The 17,869-nt window shown below is 44.5% G+C and overlaps 1 protein-coding gene across 1 annotated transcript; it reads right to left on the bottom strand.

Moving 5' to 3' along the window:
• Window positions 1-3,284: 3,284 nt before the first annotated feature.
• Window positions 3,285-17,528, bottom strand: CHRNB3 (cholinergic receptor nicotinic beta 3 subunit). Its single transcript, XM_071730801.1, has 7 exons — window positions 17,353-17,528; window positions 17,144-17,258; window positions 14,469-14,620; window positions 13,429-13,473; window positions 7,226-7,335; window positions 6,132-7,014; window positions 3,285-4,883 (listed from the first exon to the last, which is right to left on the bottom strand). The coding sequence occupies exons 2-7, from the start codon at window positions 17,184-17,186 to the stop codon at window positions 4,749-4,751; spliced, it is 1,368 nt and encodes a 455-aa protein (XP_071586902.1). The 5' UTR covers window positions 17,187-17,258; window positions 17,353-17,528; the 3' UTR covers window positions 3,285-4,748.
• Window positions 17,529-17,869: the final 341 nt, after the last annotated feature.

The raw sequence follows: 17,869 nt of genomic DNA, 5'->3' as shown, positions 1-17,869 counted from the left end.
GGATTCGATGGGATCCCCATCTTAGGAAATACACATGCACAAATGAGAGTCCCAGGTCAGGAAACCATATTTTTACATTTATGTTTGAAGACAGATGGGTCTCAAGTACTTAATCAAAGTTGAAGACAAACCTGCTTAATATTTTGCACTGCATGTGGACTTACTGACATGATTTGAAACCTCCTGGAGTCACCAAAAGGGAATATGCACTATGGGGGGATGCACTATGGAAAATCAGAAAAGATTTGGGCTATCTGTGGTTACCATGTAAGGAATACACATTTGAAATCTACATGTTTCTAAGACTATTAATACTAGTTCATCTGCCACTTAGCTTTGCATGTGACCATAGTCCCCTTTACTTCTTTGTAGTAGGACGTCAGTGAGCTCCAGCAGGATTTCCAAGTCACATTCCTCTTGTCAAGTTAACAGTGGTCACATTCCACAGGGTCTGCTCTAAAAACACTTGCTCAGACATAAGCCCAACAGAGGAGGGTTCATCCCTGAGCAGCTACTGATTGGCTTGGCAGCATCAGACTGGTCTAAATTTTCCTGATTTTTTTAAACCAAAGACCAAATTGGATTACACAAATCTCAGCAGTAAAAGGCTGGCTATCATGAATCCTCTCTGCAAAAGTGGGCACCTTAGTCCAAACAGTTCTGCAGCAGTTTTCCATTTGCTGGCTCCTCGTGGGTCAGCGCTCTGTGTGTGTTCAAACCAGTAGCCTCAAGGATACTTTCCTTGGAGTTAAAGTTACTGCTATGTAACCAGGTTCCCAGTGCATGTAATCCTGAAACACTTTGTAGGTGTGGTTTCTATACTATGTGGATAGTTTACCCTCTGATCTCATCTGTTGGTTTGTTTGTCCTGTTGGTTTTGTGCTGAAGGATTCTTCTCTAAAACGCACCATTCCAAATGAAGTCAATGGCTTCAAGAGTAAAAAGTCCTTTTTTTTTAAGAGGCCTAAATTTTCCTGTATAGTGTCAGTGCGGTGTATGCAGTGTCTGCTATGTATCAGTCGCTGCTCTGAACAGCATCAGTACTTGTAAAGTATGACTCCCTGTTTTTGAAGTCCCTGACTGGCCTTGTAGTCTATTTTGATGCTCCATAATAAAGAGAATAGGATAGTGTAAGTGTGCATGTCAGAGATACAGCTGCAGTGACAAGAATATAGCTGTCTTAATCCAGTGGTTGAAATGTGCTGTCATTATTTTCTGGAAGAAAAACATATTTTCTGTAATCCCCTTGGATGTCACATAATTATGACAGACAGACATATGAACAAGCATGATTTATTTTGTCATCAAGTCCATTAAATTTCATTCCTGGGATACATTTTCTTGACAAATTTGTGGGTTTTTTTAGAACTCCCTGCTTTACAATATGTTTAGAGATGCTACTCTTTGTTAAGCTGGCTCTTAAATCAGAATGGAGAGGAGGAGAAAGAAAAGGAATTTGAAGAGAAGGGCTGTATTCTGAGTCCAAAATCTTCATTTTACAGGAAAGACATCTGACTGACTGCATTCACTGTTGCAGTCTGTGACTGTACAATTAAAATGTTGTGGCTCAAAGTCTACTGCATTGGTGTCTGAGGCAAGACAGCTACTACCACCACAGCCAGTAAGCTGACTTAACCAAATCCCAATTTTTTTGTAAAAGCACTCACAATTCTACAGCTTCTCATCTCCAGTTCAGTGGCCTCCATGCCCCAGTGCCAGCTCCCTGTCTTTGGCATTTTCAGCATTAACAGTCTCTCTGGACCTCAAACATGGGTTCAGCCTGTGAACTTTGTAAAAGTGCTTGACTAATTAGAAAGAGTGGGAGACACAGTAAGCATCTCACCTTGAAGAAGGTTGCATTAGGGGCCCACCTCTGAGTAGACATTGGAAAACCCACACAAAAGTGGCATTTTTGCTTGCCCCAACCCTTGCTGTGGGAACCTTCTATCAGAAATACCAAGAAAAGTTTCAACCAGAGCTTGGGCCATACCAGATGCTGAGTTGGTTCACATCACACACAGGTACAGGACAAGTACCCATGTTTCTTGCAAGGCACACAGAATGGTGTGTCTGTTCTCATCCCATCAGCTCCAAAGTCACATTAACAACATCCTTTTTTATATGACCCAGTGATAAATGTAGCACTGTCAACCAGAAATCTCCTTTCTTTTAGTGATGGCATTTGTGAAGTAATTTAAAAGCACAGAAGCAATTTTACAGCTTGACCAGCTCATTCCATTATCTTCCCAAGGGAGACCACCCTTCCACATTTCCCCCAGTGAGAAGTTTGTCCCTCTTGGTGAAGGGATTGAGACACTGCCAAGCCATGCCAGGTGTGCATCCCTGGAAAACCAGTGCCCTAAAACCAAAGCAGTAGAATGGCAGAAGGTTGCTGGATTTTTAACATATAAAATTTGCAATATTGCCAACCGCAGGAAGAGCACAAAGAGCAGAGGGAAGGAGCCCATCAGAGGGCCAGCTGCCCAAATGTCCTCCCTGTTTCTGTTTTGTTATGGTAGATGTGGCTGTGGGACAGACTGAATGTATTTGTGGGCCAGCAGCAAAGAGCTTCAGGGAAGCTCAGAAACAGTGGGCACAAGGAAGCAACGAGCTGCAGATGTTGCCGTCCCAGGTGCAATGCTAGGAAGATCAGAGGCCATCCCTGTGAAGCATTTATAGATCTCCCCCTCCCAGGACCTTAGCCTTGCTGACCTACACCAGCATAAGCCAGAAAAAGAAGCTTGCCATCAGACACAGGCATGTGGGAGGGCAACCAAAATGTGGCACAGTGAGGACAGGATCATCTGCCAGCTGAGCTCCTGAAGCACTTGACCAGGAGAGGATTTTGTCATCTCTCATGCCGTCCTCTAACAGCAGTTCTTGGGGGAGAAATCCTTTCATCAATTGATTTCAAGATCTGTAAATGCTGTTTTAATATGGATGTTTAACAGTACTGGCCAGGGGAACCAACTGACTTGAACAAAGCAAGAAGAGAGGAGCAGCTGGTAGTATGGTTAACATGTAAGATTTTTATACCAGTTTCTAATGTTAAGAACATCTATTTCTCTATGCTTCACCAAAACCGGTCTGTTCTAGGTTTCTGCAACATAATAACCATATCTGAATGCTCCCTCCTCAAATGCACAGGCAGAGCTAAAAAGTTGTGAGGGCTTTAAAATTAAAATGAAAACACTTCTGTTTCAATAGATTTGAGACAAGGCTTTTAAAATGGGATACAATCTGGGCTTTGTAGACAACAAAATAACACCAAAGCTCAGCATATAAGTACTCTAATGGCAGGAATAAATACAACTTTATTTATTTATTAATAATGACTTCACAAGTGAGCAGAACTTTCTGCAGTGACACAGATATGATATTAACTCACAGAGCTCTGATGTTCACACATAATCCAAGCACAAGAACACCTCCTTGTATTTTTAACACCTTCCAACCTCCATCCCAAAAATAGAAAGTTTCAAGGCTAACTAAAGCTGTAACACCAGATTCACATTTAGATTGTTGCAAATTGCATCTCCAAACCCCTTGTTAACCTTGAAAACCTCTGCAAGTTCTGAATGGGATTTTCTAAAGCACTCCATGTTGGGAAGATAATGACCCAGCATAAGTGGCAAGACCTGCACTTGTGTGTTTTCTGTCAGGTCTCATCCACACTTCTAAGAGCTGTTTCTTACCATCCAGAAGCATCTCATTTAAATAAATCAAAGGAATTCAATTCTAAATAGCCTGGGAAACATGAATAACACCCAAAGATGTACCTCCCCAGCTGCCAGCCCACCCCATAGCTCTAAGGAGAAACTCCACTTCTACACCAACCACAAGTTTCAGTTGCTGAAAACAGTATCTGCAGCTTCCCTCCAACTGAATGATCAATGTTCCCTTATGGAGTGGCATAACCACCTGCCTCCCTGTGATATGCTTCAGGTGATTTTCCACTTCCAGTCTTGTGAATCAGCAGGTACATGAATCAAAGTTTCTAAATGTAGAGCATGGGAAAAATCTTTACTTGTTTAGACTTCTGTTTAAATACAGAAGAGCAGGAAAAATTGCAGGTAATACTGAAAAGTGGGTAACATCTTGTACTATCCTGATGCCCAAAAGGAGAGAAAAAGTGCGCATGCTGCAAAGCCTGGCAGAGGGTGAGCAGAGCGGTACGTTCCACCACTGCTTCACTGAACCTGCAGCAGGGTGAGGTCACTGACTCAGTTCCAAACATCCAGTCTAAAAGGTGTTTGTACTTTTCTGATGCACGCGCTGTGGAATTGCCAGTTCTGACACATGCACAAGGTGACCTGTAGAAACTTTGTGGGTTTTGCTTGGAAATCTAGATAAACTGAGCAGTGATTTGTATTCCTACTTGAACTTCCTTTATAAAGTAGCATTTTTATTGTCAGATCTGCCTTTTAACTATAACAATTGTGCTAGAAGTACTGTTTCCAATTTAATAATCTTGGCACTTACTGTAATATAACTGAGCTGCTAGCAAAGTGCTTATAATCCAGTTGTAACAACCCTAGTTCACTTTAGAAAATTAGCTGCTGCACACCAAGCCCTTCTCTGATCTCGGCCAAATCCATAACTGGTAGATTTGTATGAGGACAGAAAGCACTAGTCAAATTGTTACCACCACCTTTCTTTAGTCTTGCTATTGCTTCCCATCCTGGACAACCTCAAAGGCACCACCATCCCTTTTGCATTGTACTTATATGATACACTGGGGGCATTTTTCACAAAGTGCTATTCAGCCACATCCGTAATGCAGGGGTAAAGATGAGAACTGAACCTGTTACTGACACCACCAGAAATAACCACAGGAAGATCCGGTCCAGGACTTGAGCTACAAATTTCCAGTCTTGGACAACCTGAGAACAGAGAGAGGAAGAACAAACAAATAGCAATCAGCCCAAGAGTTCATTGATACTACTATATGTATTTCATCTCCAAAAATCTGTTTATAAAATCAGAATTTTGCAGTGTACCATTTCCTAAAACTGGCATGGATCATCTTTTCAGCACCCATAGCTGCAAGTCACTCAAAACACCAAAACAATTCCTTAATTTTACACACATGGTAATCAGACTTCTTTCTGCCTGTGCAGAAGATTTTAGCTAAGTGCATATGTGAAAGCTTACAGATTCAGGTTTGAACATGGCTTTACAATGAACTGGATTTATTTTCACAGAACTGCATTTCCCTCAAAATGCCAGGACGTGGCTCTAGCAAAGCCCATTGATGCAGACATTGCTTCCAGTACAAGGTCCCCTTGGGTTGTGTTTGCTTACGTGCTCTGCTGGCTCAGATGGTATGCATTCAGGAGAGGATTTTGCATTGTGGATACTTACACAACCCTGCCCACACAAAAAAAACTATTTATGAAACCAATTCAAGGGACTTTTTAATTTTTTAAAAATAATTCAGCTTCATGCAGAAGGCTTCAGTCATGGAGATTATATCCTTACAACTGCTTGTATGATTTACTGTTCAACTTTCTCCTGAAGTTCTCTCAGCAAAATTTGAACAAAGCCCTGGCTTTTGCTAGGAGGTTGTTATCAGAAGTTTTTCTCCTTCTATATGCTTCTAGATGCATTGCTCTGTTCTACCTTTTCGTGAGATGCATTTTTCATGATTACTGTAATTTGGCATTTTAACAGTGAAAATTTTGAAGACCTTCACTCAAAAAAGGGCAGCTACACTGTGTATAGTCACTGGTAGGCCAGGATGGGGACCTAGCAACTGCTGTACAGCCTGCCTATAGCTGTTGTAAAAGACACATTTTCAGAACTTGTGACAGTTCAGAGGTTTTCCAGATTCATATCTATCTCCAACTTAAGCAAGACAAGCTTAAGCAAATGAACCCAAAACAGGAATTCCTCCAGGTGAGGCTGCTGTGGCCTCCTGCATCTGTGGAGAACATGGACTCTTATAGCACAATACAGTTCTCCTTGAAGCAATGTTTTTTTCCAGAAACCATATTACATATCAATCGGGGAAGCTCTCAGGAATAAGATAAGAGTTGGACGAAAAGAGAAAGGCATGCAGAAAAGATAAGAGGTTGGAAACCATTGCTGTCCAGCAAACTGTGATCCCTGCTGGCTCTCCCTTCACCTACCTGTCTGATGAAATGCTCCTTCTTAACATGCCTGGAAATGTATCGAATGGAGTCAGCTGCCTTTTCCAGAAAGGCAATAACAATTTTCTCTCCATCTTTTGCTTGCTTGTATTTCTGTTTCCCCAGGAGCTTTGATTTCAAAGTAGTTTCCTTTTCTTCAGTGTCTGAGAAGGAGTAACGATCCACATGTCCCTTCATGCAGAGCAGCCGGGGCAGTTTCTGGAGGAAGAGTCTTTTAACCCAGGGAGCCATGGGATGATAAGTTGCAGAGGAGCGGTGGTGAACATTGATAACAAACACAGTCACAATGATAGAGAGGGTCACAAAAATCATGATGAAGAGCAAATACTCACCAATCAGAGGTATGACTTTGGAAGAAGAAGGTATTATTTCCTCAATCACTAAAAGGAAAACAGTGAGGGAGACTAGGACTGATGTAGACAATGAAAGCTTTTCTCCTTCATCTGAAGGCAGGTAAAACACCAGGACAGTTAGAAATGACAACCCCAGGCAAGGAATTATTAAGAAAAGAGTGTAAAACAGTGGAAGGCATCTCAACACAAAGGAGTAAGTGACGAATGGGTAAGAGTACAGCCCATCCTTCCTGTTGCCCTTCATACCTTTGGCATTTAAGATCTCCCACTCCCCATTATCAAAGAAATCTTTCCTATCCACATTTTCATCCACTAAAATCAAGTCCACCATGCTGCCATCATAAGTCCACGACCCAAACTTCATGGAGCAGTTCTGCCTGTCGAAGGGAAAGAAGGTCACATCCATCGTGCAGGAGCTCTTATAACTGGCCGGTGGTGTCCAGGTCACCACTCCATTGTACTTCACTATGACTTTGGTCATCAGGGATCCTTCAAAACGTCCATCAGCACTGGTAGATCGACAGGGAAAAAACAGTACCAAGTTAAAGATTCTGTTTGACCCACTCCTACCCCATCGCAGCTCTATTAATCATTTGGAGCACAAGGAAAGGCATCATTCATACTGCCAAAAGAAGCAGCCTTCTGACAGCACTTCACAATGGCTGACAGGCCTTGCCCAACCTCTGGTCTAAGCCCACAGAAAGGAGCTTTGCTACTCACTTTTCAAACAAAACAATGTCTGGAAGCCACAGGGACTCAGAGGGAACACGGATGGCAGTGATCCCACCATATTCCTCAGGATTCCAGGAGAGCTTGTGGTCGATCCATTCCTGTAACGAGCCATCAGAGTCCTCTGCCCACTCATACACAACAATCTTGCTTCTCCTCCCACCACATGCCTCAGGGAAACTGCATTGCACAGCACACTGGGTAGATCTCAGTGTGAGACTGCTCAGCTGTACAGAGGATGCCAGGCAGGCATGGCTTGGAGATGTTCAGCCCCACAAGCACTGTCCCTCCAGACACAGGTGGTCCCCATCAACCCGTCCCTTTGCAGGCAACCTCAGGGCAGGCACTAAGGGAGAACACAAAGTCTCGTGTCACTCACCACTCTGTCCAGCCCAACTAAGGGTACTCCAGAAGGAAGAAACTACTTCACCTGGTATGGCACCTCTTCCTCCTTCTGAGAACCAGCCCACAGTGGTTTTGGCTGGCATTGGCCATATAGAAAAGCCAGGTGGAATGGCTACTACAACACGAAGGACAGAGGGGTGGCCTTAAGTTACTTTTAAGGGGAGACAGGGCTTTTTGCAGTGAGCAAAATGTAATACCTAATATCTGTACACTGTCCTCACAAATGAAATAATTGTTCTTTCATCAGGAAGATCTGCACACTACTGCAGGGATAATATCACAACACTATTATACAACAGACTGCACACAGAAGTTGTGGCTCTCCCCTCCCTGGAAGTGTTCAAGGCCAGGTTAGATGGAGCTCTGAGGAACCTGGTCCAGTGGAAGGTGTCCCTGGCACCCATGACCCATGACACCCATGACAGGGGTGCTGGAACTAAATGATCTTTAATGTCCCTTCCAACATATTCATATGATTCTATGATTTGGTTACAATCCTGAAGAGGTAACACTATAAAAAAGCAAATGAAGGGGGACTCCTGTTCATTTTAATCATGCTGAACTCCTGAGTAATTTTTCTCTCCTCTTTTTTCTTTTTTTTTTCTTTTTTTTTTTTCAGATGGGGAAATTCTAGCGAAGTGACTCTAGCAGTCTGGAGATTTCCACAGAGATGAAGTGAAAAAGCAGCTCTCTGATGTGTACTCTATTATTGATGGGGGTTTTCACTTGCCCACAGGAATAGCAATGAGAGGAAGCAAGAGCTGTAAACTGTGGTCAATACCAAGGAGCAGCAGATGAACCACTTTCCATTAAGCTCCATCAGTAAGCACTCCCCAGGGGTGTGGGGCTTCTCTGGGCAATTTCCTCAGTGACTTAAGGATGAACCAAAAAGCAATATTCTCTGCTCCTTCTCCCACCCTCCACTCTTACTGCTTTGCTTCCACATGCTTTTCACAGCTATACCTACAGACACTTCTTATTGCAGTCCTTTATAGTATGACAGCAACACAGTACCACAGTAGAGATATAAACAGAGATGAACAGGAACAAGTGCCTTTCTCTGCCAGGTGCAGGGAAGGAGTGGGATTCAAGATGATGGTCAGGTGACTGGTAGGACCCTCCTAAAATCAGGACCAAGGCACAAGTGAAGGATGCAGATGCCAGCGGTACCATGGGAGGAGTAATGGTCCCACTGCCTTCACTAGAAGAGATACAGACCCACTCTCTGAGTGGCCCAAATGGGTGGCACCAGCTGTCAGGCACAGCCCTTCATGCCTGACTGCTCCTATTGCTGAAAGAGGAAAGAGGGAGGGGTGTTTGGTGCTGTTGGCCTCAGCAGCAGGGACAGAGCACAACCCTTTCCGTGTGAACTTTTTCTCTGTGGCTGACAGTACACCAGATGTTTCCAGCACCCTGAGCTGTTAGATGGGGACAGACTCACAAGTGTCCTGGACACCTTCTGCAGCAGGTGCAAGGGGGCTTAGGCTGGAAACATAACTTTTGTGCAAGGGGATACTCAGGACTGACAGTAGCAGCCAACAAAGTCAGTGCATAGCCTGCACTAATAGAACAGAAGCAAATACCCTGTGAGCCACCTGGAAAGTCAATAATCCCTCTGGAGTTTAATTGGAGCAGCCCCTTGGCCTGGGTTATTTGCTGCATCTGCAATACTCCTCCCTCCCCTCAGTCCTGCATTGATTTATCTCCAAGCTAAAGTGCTCTTTCATGTCTGCAACGCAAATGGTTGTGTGTCTTCTTACTAGAGCAGAAAATAGACTGTGTGCAGACTTTAAAGATGGGTTGTTTAAAATAGGAATCTCCCTACAGGCCATGCTGACATGAACTGTAGCAGCAAATGTAAAAGCCTTTTTCTCTCTTCTCCCTTCCTTTAAGGCTGCTCCAGATGCTCCCATTGCTCTCCTCTTCCTCCAGTTCTGCTAAATACCCATCTCTGTGCTGTCACTCAGATGCTTAACCCAGAGCAAGCAGACCAAGAAACATTAGACACAGATTTTTAACCCTTGTAGTAGGCCCCATAGTTTGCCCAAACCAAGATTCCTCCCCTGCAACCACTGACAGCTTCTTTGAACCTTGTGTGTCTGCCTGCATGCACATCATCAAGTCCCACCTCTCTTGAGCAGCTGGAATCTTGAGATAAAAGAGAAGAAAAAAAAAACCAAAAAGAAAAAAAATAAACCAAACCAAACAAATAAACAAAACAACAACAACAAAAAAAAAACCTAACCACCCTGAGATTTAAGCTTTGTTCATTAAAGAAAAGCTAGGCTCTTGCAGAGAAATTGAGTGTGATTCCCCCTCAACCTCACATACCCAGGGTGAGGAGCAGACTTCTCTAAGCTCCCCAGACCCTGAAGAAGGACAGAGTCTGTGTCATTAAAAAGTTGTAGTTTCCCTACCCAAAAGAAAAAACATTTTCATTCTTAGTTTTATGGAGCTTTTCCCAGCTGTTGTGCTTGTGTGCTCTCATACTCCCCCAAATACTGCATGTGGGACCAGTTCACACTAAGCCTGTGGGAATGCATGACTCCCAACCCAGCACACCTGGGACAGGCTCCAGGTGTTTAGTGCTCAGCCTGAGCTCCTGTGAACATCTGCATATGTGGAAATCAGAGCCTCTGTCTTATTTATTTTCTGTTCCCTTTGCATTTCATTTAGGTCTTGATGCCCTCCATCCACCAGACGATGGAGGAGTCTTAGGAACAGTAACAACTAATGGGAGCCCAGGTCAGTCATCCAGAAAATCACAATGCCGAGTTACCCTTGGAGCTGCTCTGGCTAAAATCTAAGTACAGTCTCCAAAGACCTACAGAAAAATTAGCATTCCTGCAATGCAGCCTCCTGGGTAGGTCCTTCTTCTAGCCATACTGTGAGGCAGAAGGATCAAAGTGGCTTCCCCCTCATCCTCAATCTCCCCCTGACTTGGAAGGCAGTGAGTGGATGGTGGCATTCCTCTACATTCTGCAGCATGTTTGGAGTAACCTGCAGCAGAACCTGATTTCCCACAGCAACAATGATTATACAGGCTCTGAGCTATGACTCTGGGAAGGCAAGTGCTGCAACACAAAGGAGATGCTAAGCATGGATGAGCTATCCCAAATGTCCATCCCATGCAGGTTCATCCAGCAGTGGAGTGAGGATCAGTAGATGTTTGCATCTCAGGTCTAATGCCCTTCAGCAGCCTGGACTTGTGTTTGAGCTGCTAATGTGAGTCAACACTTCAAGTCCCTCTCTTCTGCAGCCACTGCAACCTTGGTGAAGGTGTCACCGAGCCAGAGGGGATGAAGGCTGCCTCAGGTCATAGGAGACTTCATTGTCCTGGATGGAGCAAGCAGCCAGATCTTCCCTAAGAAGAGAGAAATTGCCAGACCCAGAAACATTCTGTCAAAGGCTGTAAAACCTTGCTGGGTACACTTGCAGGAACAGAGAGAATGAGGAGGGTGAAGTAGATTGATTTCACCTGCAGGCTGCAAGGAGGGAAGGTGAGAATGGGGAGAGGACAGATGGGGGCAAGGGGTTACCTTTGTAGGAGGGTTCTGCTCTCTACCCAAGAGGTTATTCCAATGAAGCAAGGAAGCTGAGGTATCTCCCTGTGCACCTGACTTGCTCTGTGATTGCAGTCAAAGGAGAGGAAATGTAACTCTGCAGGGCAGAGTCTCAGCAGATGGATTTTGATCAGCAGCAAATTTACAGCAAAGGGGGAAATTTCTGGTCTCCCTGCAGCAAGGAGAAATATGAGCTTCTCCCTCTTCAAGGAAGAGACCATCTTTGCATATAATGTCTATACAGACTTTAGGGGTTCTGCTCCACTCAGAACCTCACACTCACTAGAGGTATGAGTCGGAGAACAAAAACTGAGCTGCCTTTCTCTTCCACCAGCCCAGCATCCCCTGGGAACCACTCCCCATGGCATTATTTCAAGTACAGCTTGGTTTTTGTGTCCTCTGCCTGGTATCAGCTGACATGTTTATAGATACTCACATGGCTGAGAGACTTAAAATAATTGTCACAAGGTCAGTAAACTGGTGCAATGTAATCTAAACCAAATGCAGTGTTCTTCAAGAATGAAAAAGGAGAACTAATAATTCAACTTCTGACTTTCCCCCATTTTTATAAATTATCATCACTTCCAGAAGCCAATACATTAAAGAGATCTGATTAATTTCCCAGATTTTCATTTTAGGGGGTAACGTAGTGGCCTTCTTTTCCTTTTTACTCATGCCAAAAAAATTACCCAAGGCACCACACAGGCAAGAGAGACAGTGCTTGCATGACCTCCAAGTCTGAGAGAGAACCCTTGGAGGGACAGGACCCCAGGGACAGCTTGCATTAACTGCATTATCAGGAGATGTTGCTTCCCTGAAATACAGCTGGCTTGAGCACACACCTGGGGTGCAGGCCAGAAGAAGATGGCACCCTGTTTCCTGAAAGCTCACCTGCCTGTCCTTCTGTCCCTTTAAGCATTTGCTGAAGTGAGAGGAGTCAAGTGAAAACATCAGGCAAGGTAGCATGGCACTGGTTTTGTCTGGCCACTCAGCATCCTGAAAAGGGATGGATGGTATTGTGGACAGCAGACTGGGATGGTTGATTAACACTGCACTGAAAGGGGAGATCTGATCTAAGCTTTTGACATGGTAACATCCTCATAGCATCCCCATAGCATCCTCATAACAAAACTCAAGAAATGTGAGACAGACGATTGGAGTGTGAGAAGGATTGATAACTGGCTCAACAAAAGAGTTCAGAGGGTTGTGATTGGAGTCACAGAGTCGAGTTGGAGCCCTATGGCCAGTTGTATTCCCCAGGGATCAATACTGGGTCCAGTTTTGTCCAGTATCTTCATCAGCGACCTGGATGAGGGCATAGGGTGTACCCTCAGCAAATTTGCTGATGATACAAAGCTGGGAAGGGTGACTGATGCACCAGAAGGCTGAGCTGCTATCCAGCAAGATCTGGACAGACTGAAGAGGTGGGTAAAGTCCATGGTCATGAAGTTCGATCAGGACAAGTATACAGTCCTGAGTCTCATGAGGAATAACACCAACCACCAGTCCAGATCAGGGGATGTCATGCTGGAAAGCAGCTCCATGGATAAAGACCTTGGAGTCCTAATGGACAGTAAATTCTCCAGGGATCAACAATGTGCCTTTGTGGCCAAGAGGGCCAATGGTATCCTAGGGTGCACCAGGAAAAGTGTCCAGCAGATCTAAGGACGTTCTCCTCCCCTTCCACTCTGCCCTGGTGAGACCACACCTGGAATACTGTATCCAGTTTTGGGCTCCCCAGCTCAAGAGAGACAGGAGCCTACTGGAGAGAGTCCAGTGGAGAGCTACAAGGATGACTGAGGGACTTGGACATCTCTCCTGTGAAGAAAGACTGAGAGAACTGGGGCTGTTTGGCCTTGTGAAAAGAAGGCTGAGAGGGGATCTTTTTTACATCTATAAATATCTGAGAGGTGAGTGTCAAGAGGACGAGGCCAATCTCTTTTCAGTGGTGCCCAGTAACAGGACAAGGAGTAATGGGTTTAAGCTAGAACATAACCTCAACATGAGAAGAAACTTCTTTACTGTGAGGGTGACAGAGCACTGGAGCAGGCTGCCTGGTGAAGTTGTGGAGTTTCTTTCTCTGGAGACTTTCAAAACCCATTTGGATCCATTTCTGTGTGTCTGCCCTAAGTTATCCTGCTTTGGCAGGGGGGTTGGACTCAATGATCTCTAGAGGTCCCCTCCAACTCCTAACATTCTATGATTCTGTGATTTGGCGTAACTTACCTGCTTCAGCCACACGTTGGTTGTCATCAGCTGATTCTTCTCATCCTAGGGCGACACAAGGTAGAGAGGACTGCAATACCAAAATAGCCAGCAGAAACAGAACCTGTGCCTACAGAGTTCAACCCTGTGCTCATCAGAGGAGATTACTGTGATACTGTTTCCCCATGGGCATGGGCTATTCAGTCACCCTTTGGGGAAATGAACTGACTTTCTAGGTGATATTCCTGATCTCACTGGAAATTTCTGAGGCTGGAAAATGGAACTCTGGCATTGCATAGCAGCCTGAAGGAATCAGATGCCAAAAAGCAGGAAGGCAGCAGAGTTCAGATAGCAAGCCAAGACACACCTGGCTGTGGGATCACAGGATTGTTCACCTCCCCACCTTGCTCATCCTTCTTGGGAAGACACAAACTGAAACATTGTCCTGAATATATAAATAAAACACAAAATTAGAGTCTGTTTTACAAAGAGACACTGCCAAGGGCCAGAAGGTGCAAGGAGCACACTGTACTGTGGATACTTCTGGGTCCTCTGCAAATTCCACTTCACATTGCAGTGATGGAAGGGAAAGGGAAGTGAATTCTTCCACATGGCCAAAAACATGGGATTATCTGTTTTACCTCTAGTGACTTATGTGAGGCAGATGGGTCAAGACAGGAGATGCCTTTGGTCTGGATACAAGCTTGCTTAGAGAGAACAATGTCCAGCCAGCTCTAACCTTCCTCACCCCTGTCCTGTAGCCCTCTTGTCATTAAACTTCAAACATAGGTGCCAGGGGCTGGTGCTCAATTAACACCTGATGCAATGAGGCCTGTTGCAGGTCCTGCCATGATACAAACAAGTCTTACAGCTCATGCTGTACAGAAGACAGGACGTCACAGCACCAGCACCACATCACACTTGGAATTTTGTTGCCTGACCATCGCTTTGCATTTCGTGTGTCAGGAGGCAAAACCCAATGGCATCACCAACCCTCCCAGATGGATGCAAAACTGTCTATAAAAGAAAGGATGTTTTACCAAGTCCAACACAACACTTACCACATCCACAAGCTGTGATATCTTTAGTCCAAAGAGGACCTTGATTGTGTCATTGGAGTTTTCCACAGGGCGGACCCATTTCTGGTAGCCTTGAAATAAGTACTTGAGGAGCGCGTCCTCATTTTCAGCAACTGAGCTGAAGGCAGCTGCATCTGGAAGACAGCAACAGAGAGTGAGGGCATGCCAGAAAGCAGGCATGGATAATGATCTGAAGAACTGAGGCAGAGCAATGATGTGAGACAAATTTGCCTCTGGGCAGCTCTTACGAGTAAAATCTGTAGGAATTCAGCTGAACAGACTCACAGCAGAGCCAGGGTGGGGGGAGGGGAAGGCAAGACATCCTAAACCCCAACTCACATACAAAAAGCCATCAGTACCTGGGGCAATAATGACTTTGTACAAGATTTCTCTTTTCTGTATTCTTTTTGTCTTCAGTCAACATACGTTCCCAGTCTTTCTTGTTTATTATTCCTTAGAAGATTCTCAGGCTGAGAACATCAGATGCTCTCTTTCACTGTTGAGTAGTAAAGTAAATCTCCAGCCTCATAAATATCAACCTGAGAAAAAGTTCTGTCTTTTCAGGTTCCTCTGGTGCCCCAGAAAGCTGAGGCAACAGGGAAAAGGGGACTCAAGCCAGCAGCTGCTCCAGAGAGAAAAATGGAGGCAGTGGGTAATTCTCTGCCTTTTGCACAGTGGAAAAGGAATGACCACAGGCCACTGTCTCTGTCTGCTCCCCCAGCAGATGTTACACATCTCCTGGGCAGGACAGGCTATGTAGCCTCCTCTCAGCAGGATCCATGAGAAGCAAGGAAGCAGAACAGCTGAAAGACTGCCTGAAGCAAAAACCTGCTCTCCCACACCAGACCTTCCCACTGGACAAAATAATTCCCTATTGCAGTCTAGATTCATTCAGGATGGCACAATGTCCAGTACTGTCACTTCCATCCCCACTTCCAACAATGGCAAATGCCCATTCCTCTTTGAAAAGCTGTAAACTCTGAAGCCTAATGGTTCTCACAGTTCCTTTACTGTCAGATATTCTAGCACAGACTGTGCTTGTCCTGTGTTGTTGGACATGCAGCTGTGGTGGGGTCACCAAACCCTGGGAAGGTGGAGGCCAGCTGGTCAGAGGAAGATTTCACACTGCTTTACGCCTGCTTTGGACCACAGACAGAGATGGGCTTTTGCAGCTGTCACTACAGTTCAGAGCAGCTAAACTAAATGGGAGATCACAAAGATCCCTTCTGCTTGCTCCAGGGTTTACTCTCATGCTAGGGCTAACCCCAGCTCCACCTCAACAAATGGGGAACAGTCTGGAGTCTGTCCTAGGACACTGGCTTGCCTGCTAAAAGTGCCATTACATCCACAACCAAAGGAAGAGAACTTCCCTGTCACTATCCACAACCTCCGTGGCCAAATCCACTGACACATGAATCTCTGCAGAGACCCTTACTCCCAGCACATTTGATTTACCTTTAGATTCATGTTTGATAAAGACAGAAAATTTATCACAAAACCTATTGAAAAAATCCACAACCACAAAACATATAGGATCAAACCCAGCTTTTTCATAATGCTGGAAAACATTGATCCAGTTTATTTGAGTATAACTGCTTGCACATAGATACACAACCATACACCCCAGGGGCATAGTGTCCGTGGCTGTGTATGATCTCCCTCACAGAAAAACAGTGCTGCTCTGCAGGTCATACCTCACATGAAGTCTAACAGCCCTAATGCTCCAAGAGGGTATAGCAGAGAGGTGGTAAAGATGGTTTTGGGGCTGGGTGTGCTGATTCCTGGCTTCTGAGAGAGCCACAGAAAGAGTGAAAAGTACTTGAGAAGTCTCAGAGATAAAAAAGCCAGAATGAATGATTGATATATTTATAAGACAGCTTTAGTACCTTCAGGGGCTTTAAAAAAGCAGAAGTTTTTAATGAGAAGGAACGTGTATCAAGGAAAAAAAAAACAACCAACCTAATAGCTCCTTCAATCCAGTCCTATCTCATGACTGAGTTAGAAGAAACCATGGAGGGTACACTGAACTAATTATCAGTTTGCCTTCAAAAAACCAGAGAAGCAGACACAAGACAGCTGCATCGTTGAACTTACCATATAGTGCACAGAGAAGGCAAAAGTTTGGGATCTCCCTAATAGGTTACAAAGAGTACAAGTAACTGGGCACTTTTTGCCATCACCCCTCTCCCCAGGTTCCTGTTTCTCCCTGTGGTCCATGCTAAGAGCAGTCCCCCACAGGCACTGGAGCAGGGCTGGGGCAGGGAGTCTATCAACAAACATGTAAAACACCCTGAGAAATGCAGACAGGACCCTTGCCTTTCATTGGCTTGCCTGAGGTATTTCAGTTTTCTTCCTGGTGATGGAGATTCTCCCATAACTCCTATTAGCAGTGACAGTTGAGCTTACAATTATTATTTTTTTTTTCTACTAGCAACAACCCTCCCCAACCATTATTAAAACCCTGTTACCAAACTGGCTGCTGCTATAATACAAAGGCAGCCGCTGATAAAACCCTCTTTTTGCTAGTCAGAAAATGTTACGTGCATCAAGAGAAGCAGGTATCTACCTTGTTCCAGCAATGACCAGCTAACTGGCTAGCAGAAAAAAAAAATTCTTGAACCTCTGCAGCTAGGCTTGGAAGAAGAAATAGCACTTACCTGAGTGGGTCAGACACAGCGCAAAGAGTACCAGGCAAAGCATGGGCACCACCGTGGCTTTTTCTTTAAATGTGATCTTTTGTTTTCACAAGCAAATCAGTCTCATCCTAGTAGTCTAGTTAAAAATCAAAGCAGCCAATTGAATCTGCGAGGCAAAGACAGCACCTTTCAAGCCTTATCTTTCCTCATTATGAGGACCCGTAACTCACACTTCATTGATTTTCAGTCAGCTGTCACATCCTGTAAAGCTAAAATAGGGCTCTGGGTCCTAAACTCTGACTGGTTTTTTTTGTGACAGTATTTGGGTGGCTATACACACTGCAGTCTTGAAGTAGAAGTGAGGTTTTTAAGGAGGAGAAATGTCTTATATTATGCTGCCAGTTACAGCTGGGGAAAAAAAAAAAAGACTGCATATGAGACTCAAAGATAGATCACATGCCTGAAAGATTGCCCATTTGCTCCAGCTGTATTGGTTGGGCTAATAAAAGAGGGAGACTCCCAACAGACCTCACTCATTTTTCACACTACACTTGCTGTTTTACAGCTATAAAATTGGATTTTGGAAGAAATAAAAACAAAACAGTGAGATATAGGTGGGAAAGCAGACCTGATTTCTAAACTGATATCTCATAATTCATACACAAAATATCACAGAAAAAAGCACAGAAATGCTTGCACAGTTCTGTCTATTGGCACAGCTTAACAATGTGTTGCCCCAGGGCAATG

The sequence above is a fragment of the Heliangelus exortis genome, chromosome Z (genome assembly GCF_036169615.1).
Source record: "Heliangelus exortis chromosome Z, bHelExo1.hap1, whole genome shotgun sequence".
Classification (NCBI taxonomy): Eukaryota; Metazoa; Chordata; class Aves; order Apodiformes; family Trochilidae; genus Heliangelus; species Heliangelus exortis.
This window is presented reverse-complemented; position numbering and strand designations above follow the sequence as displayed.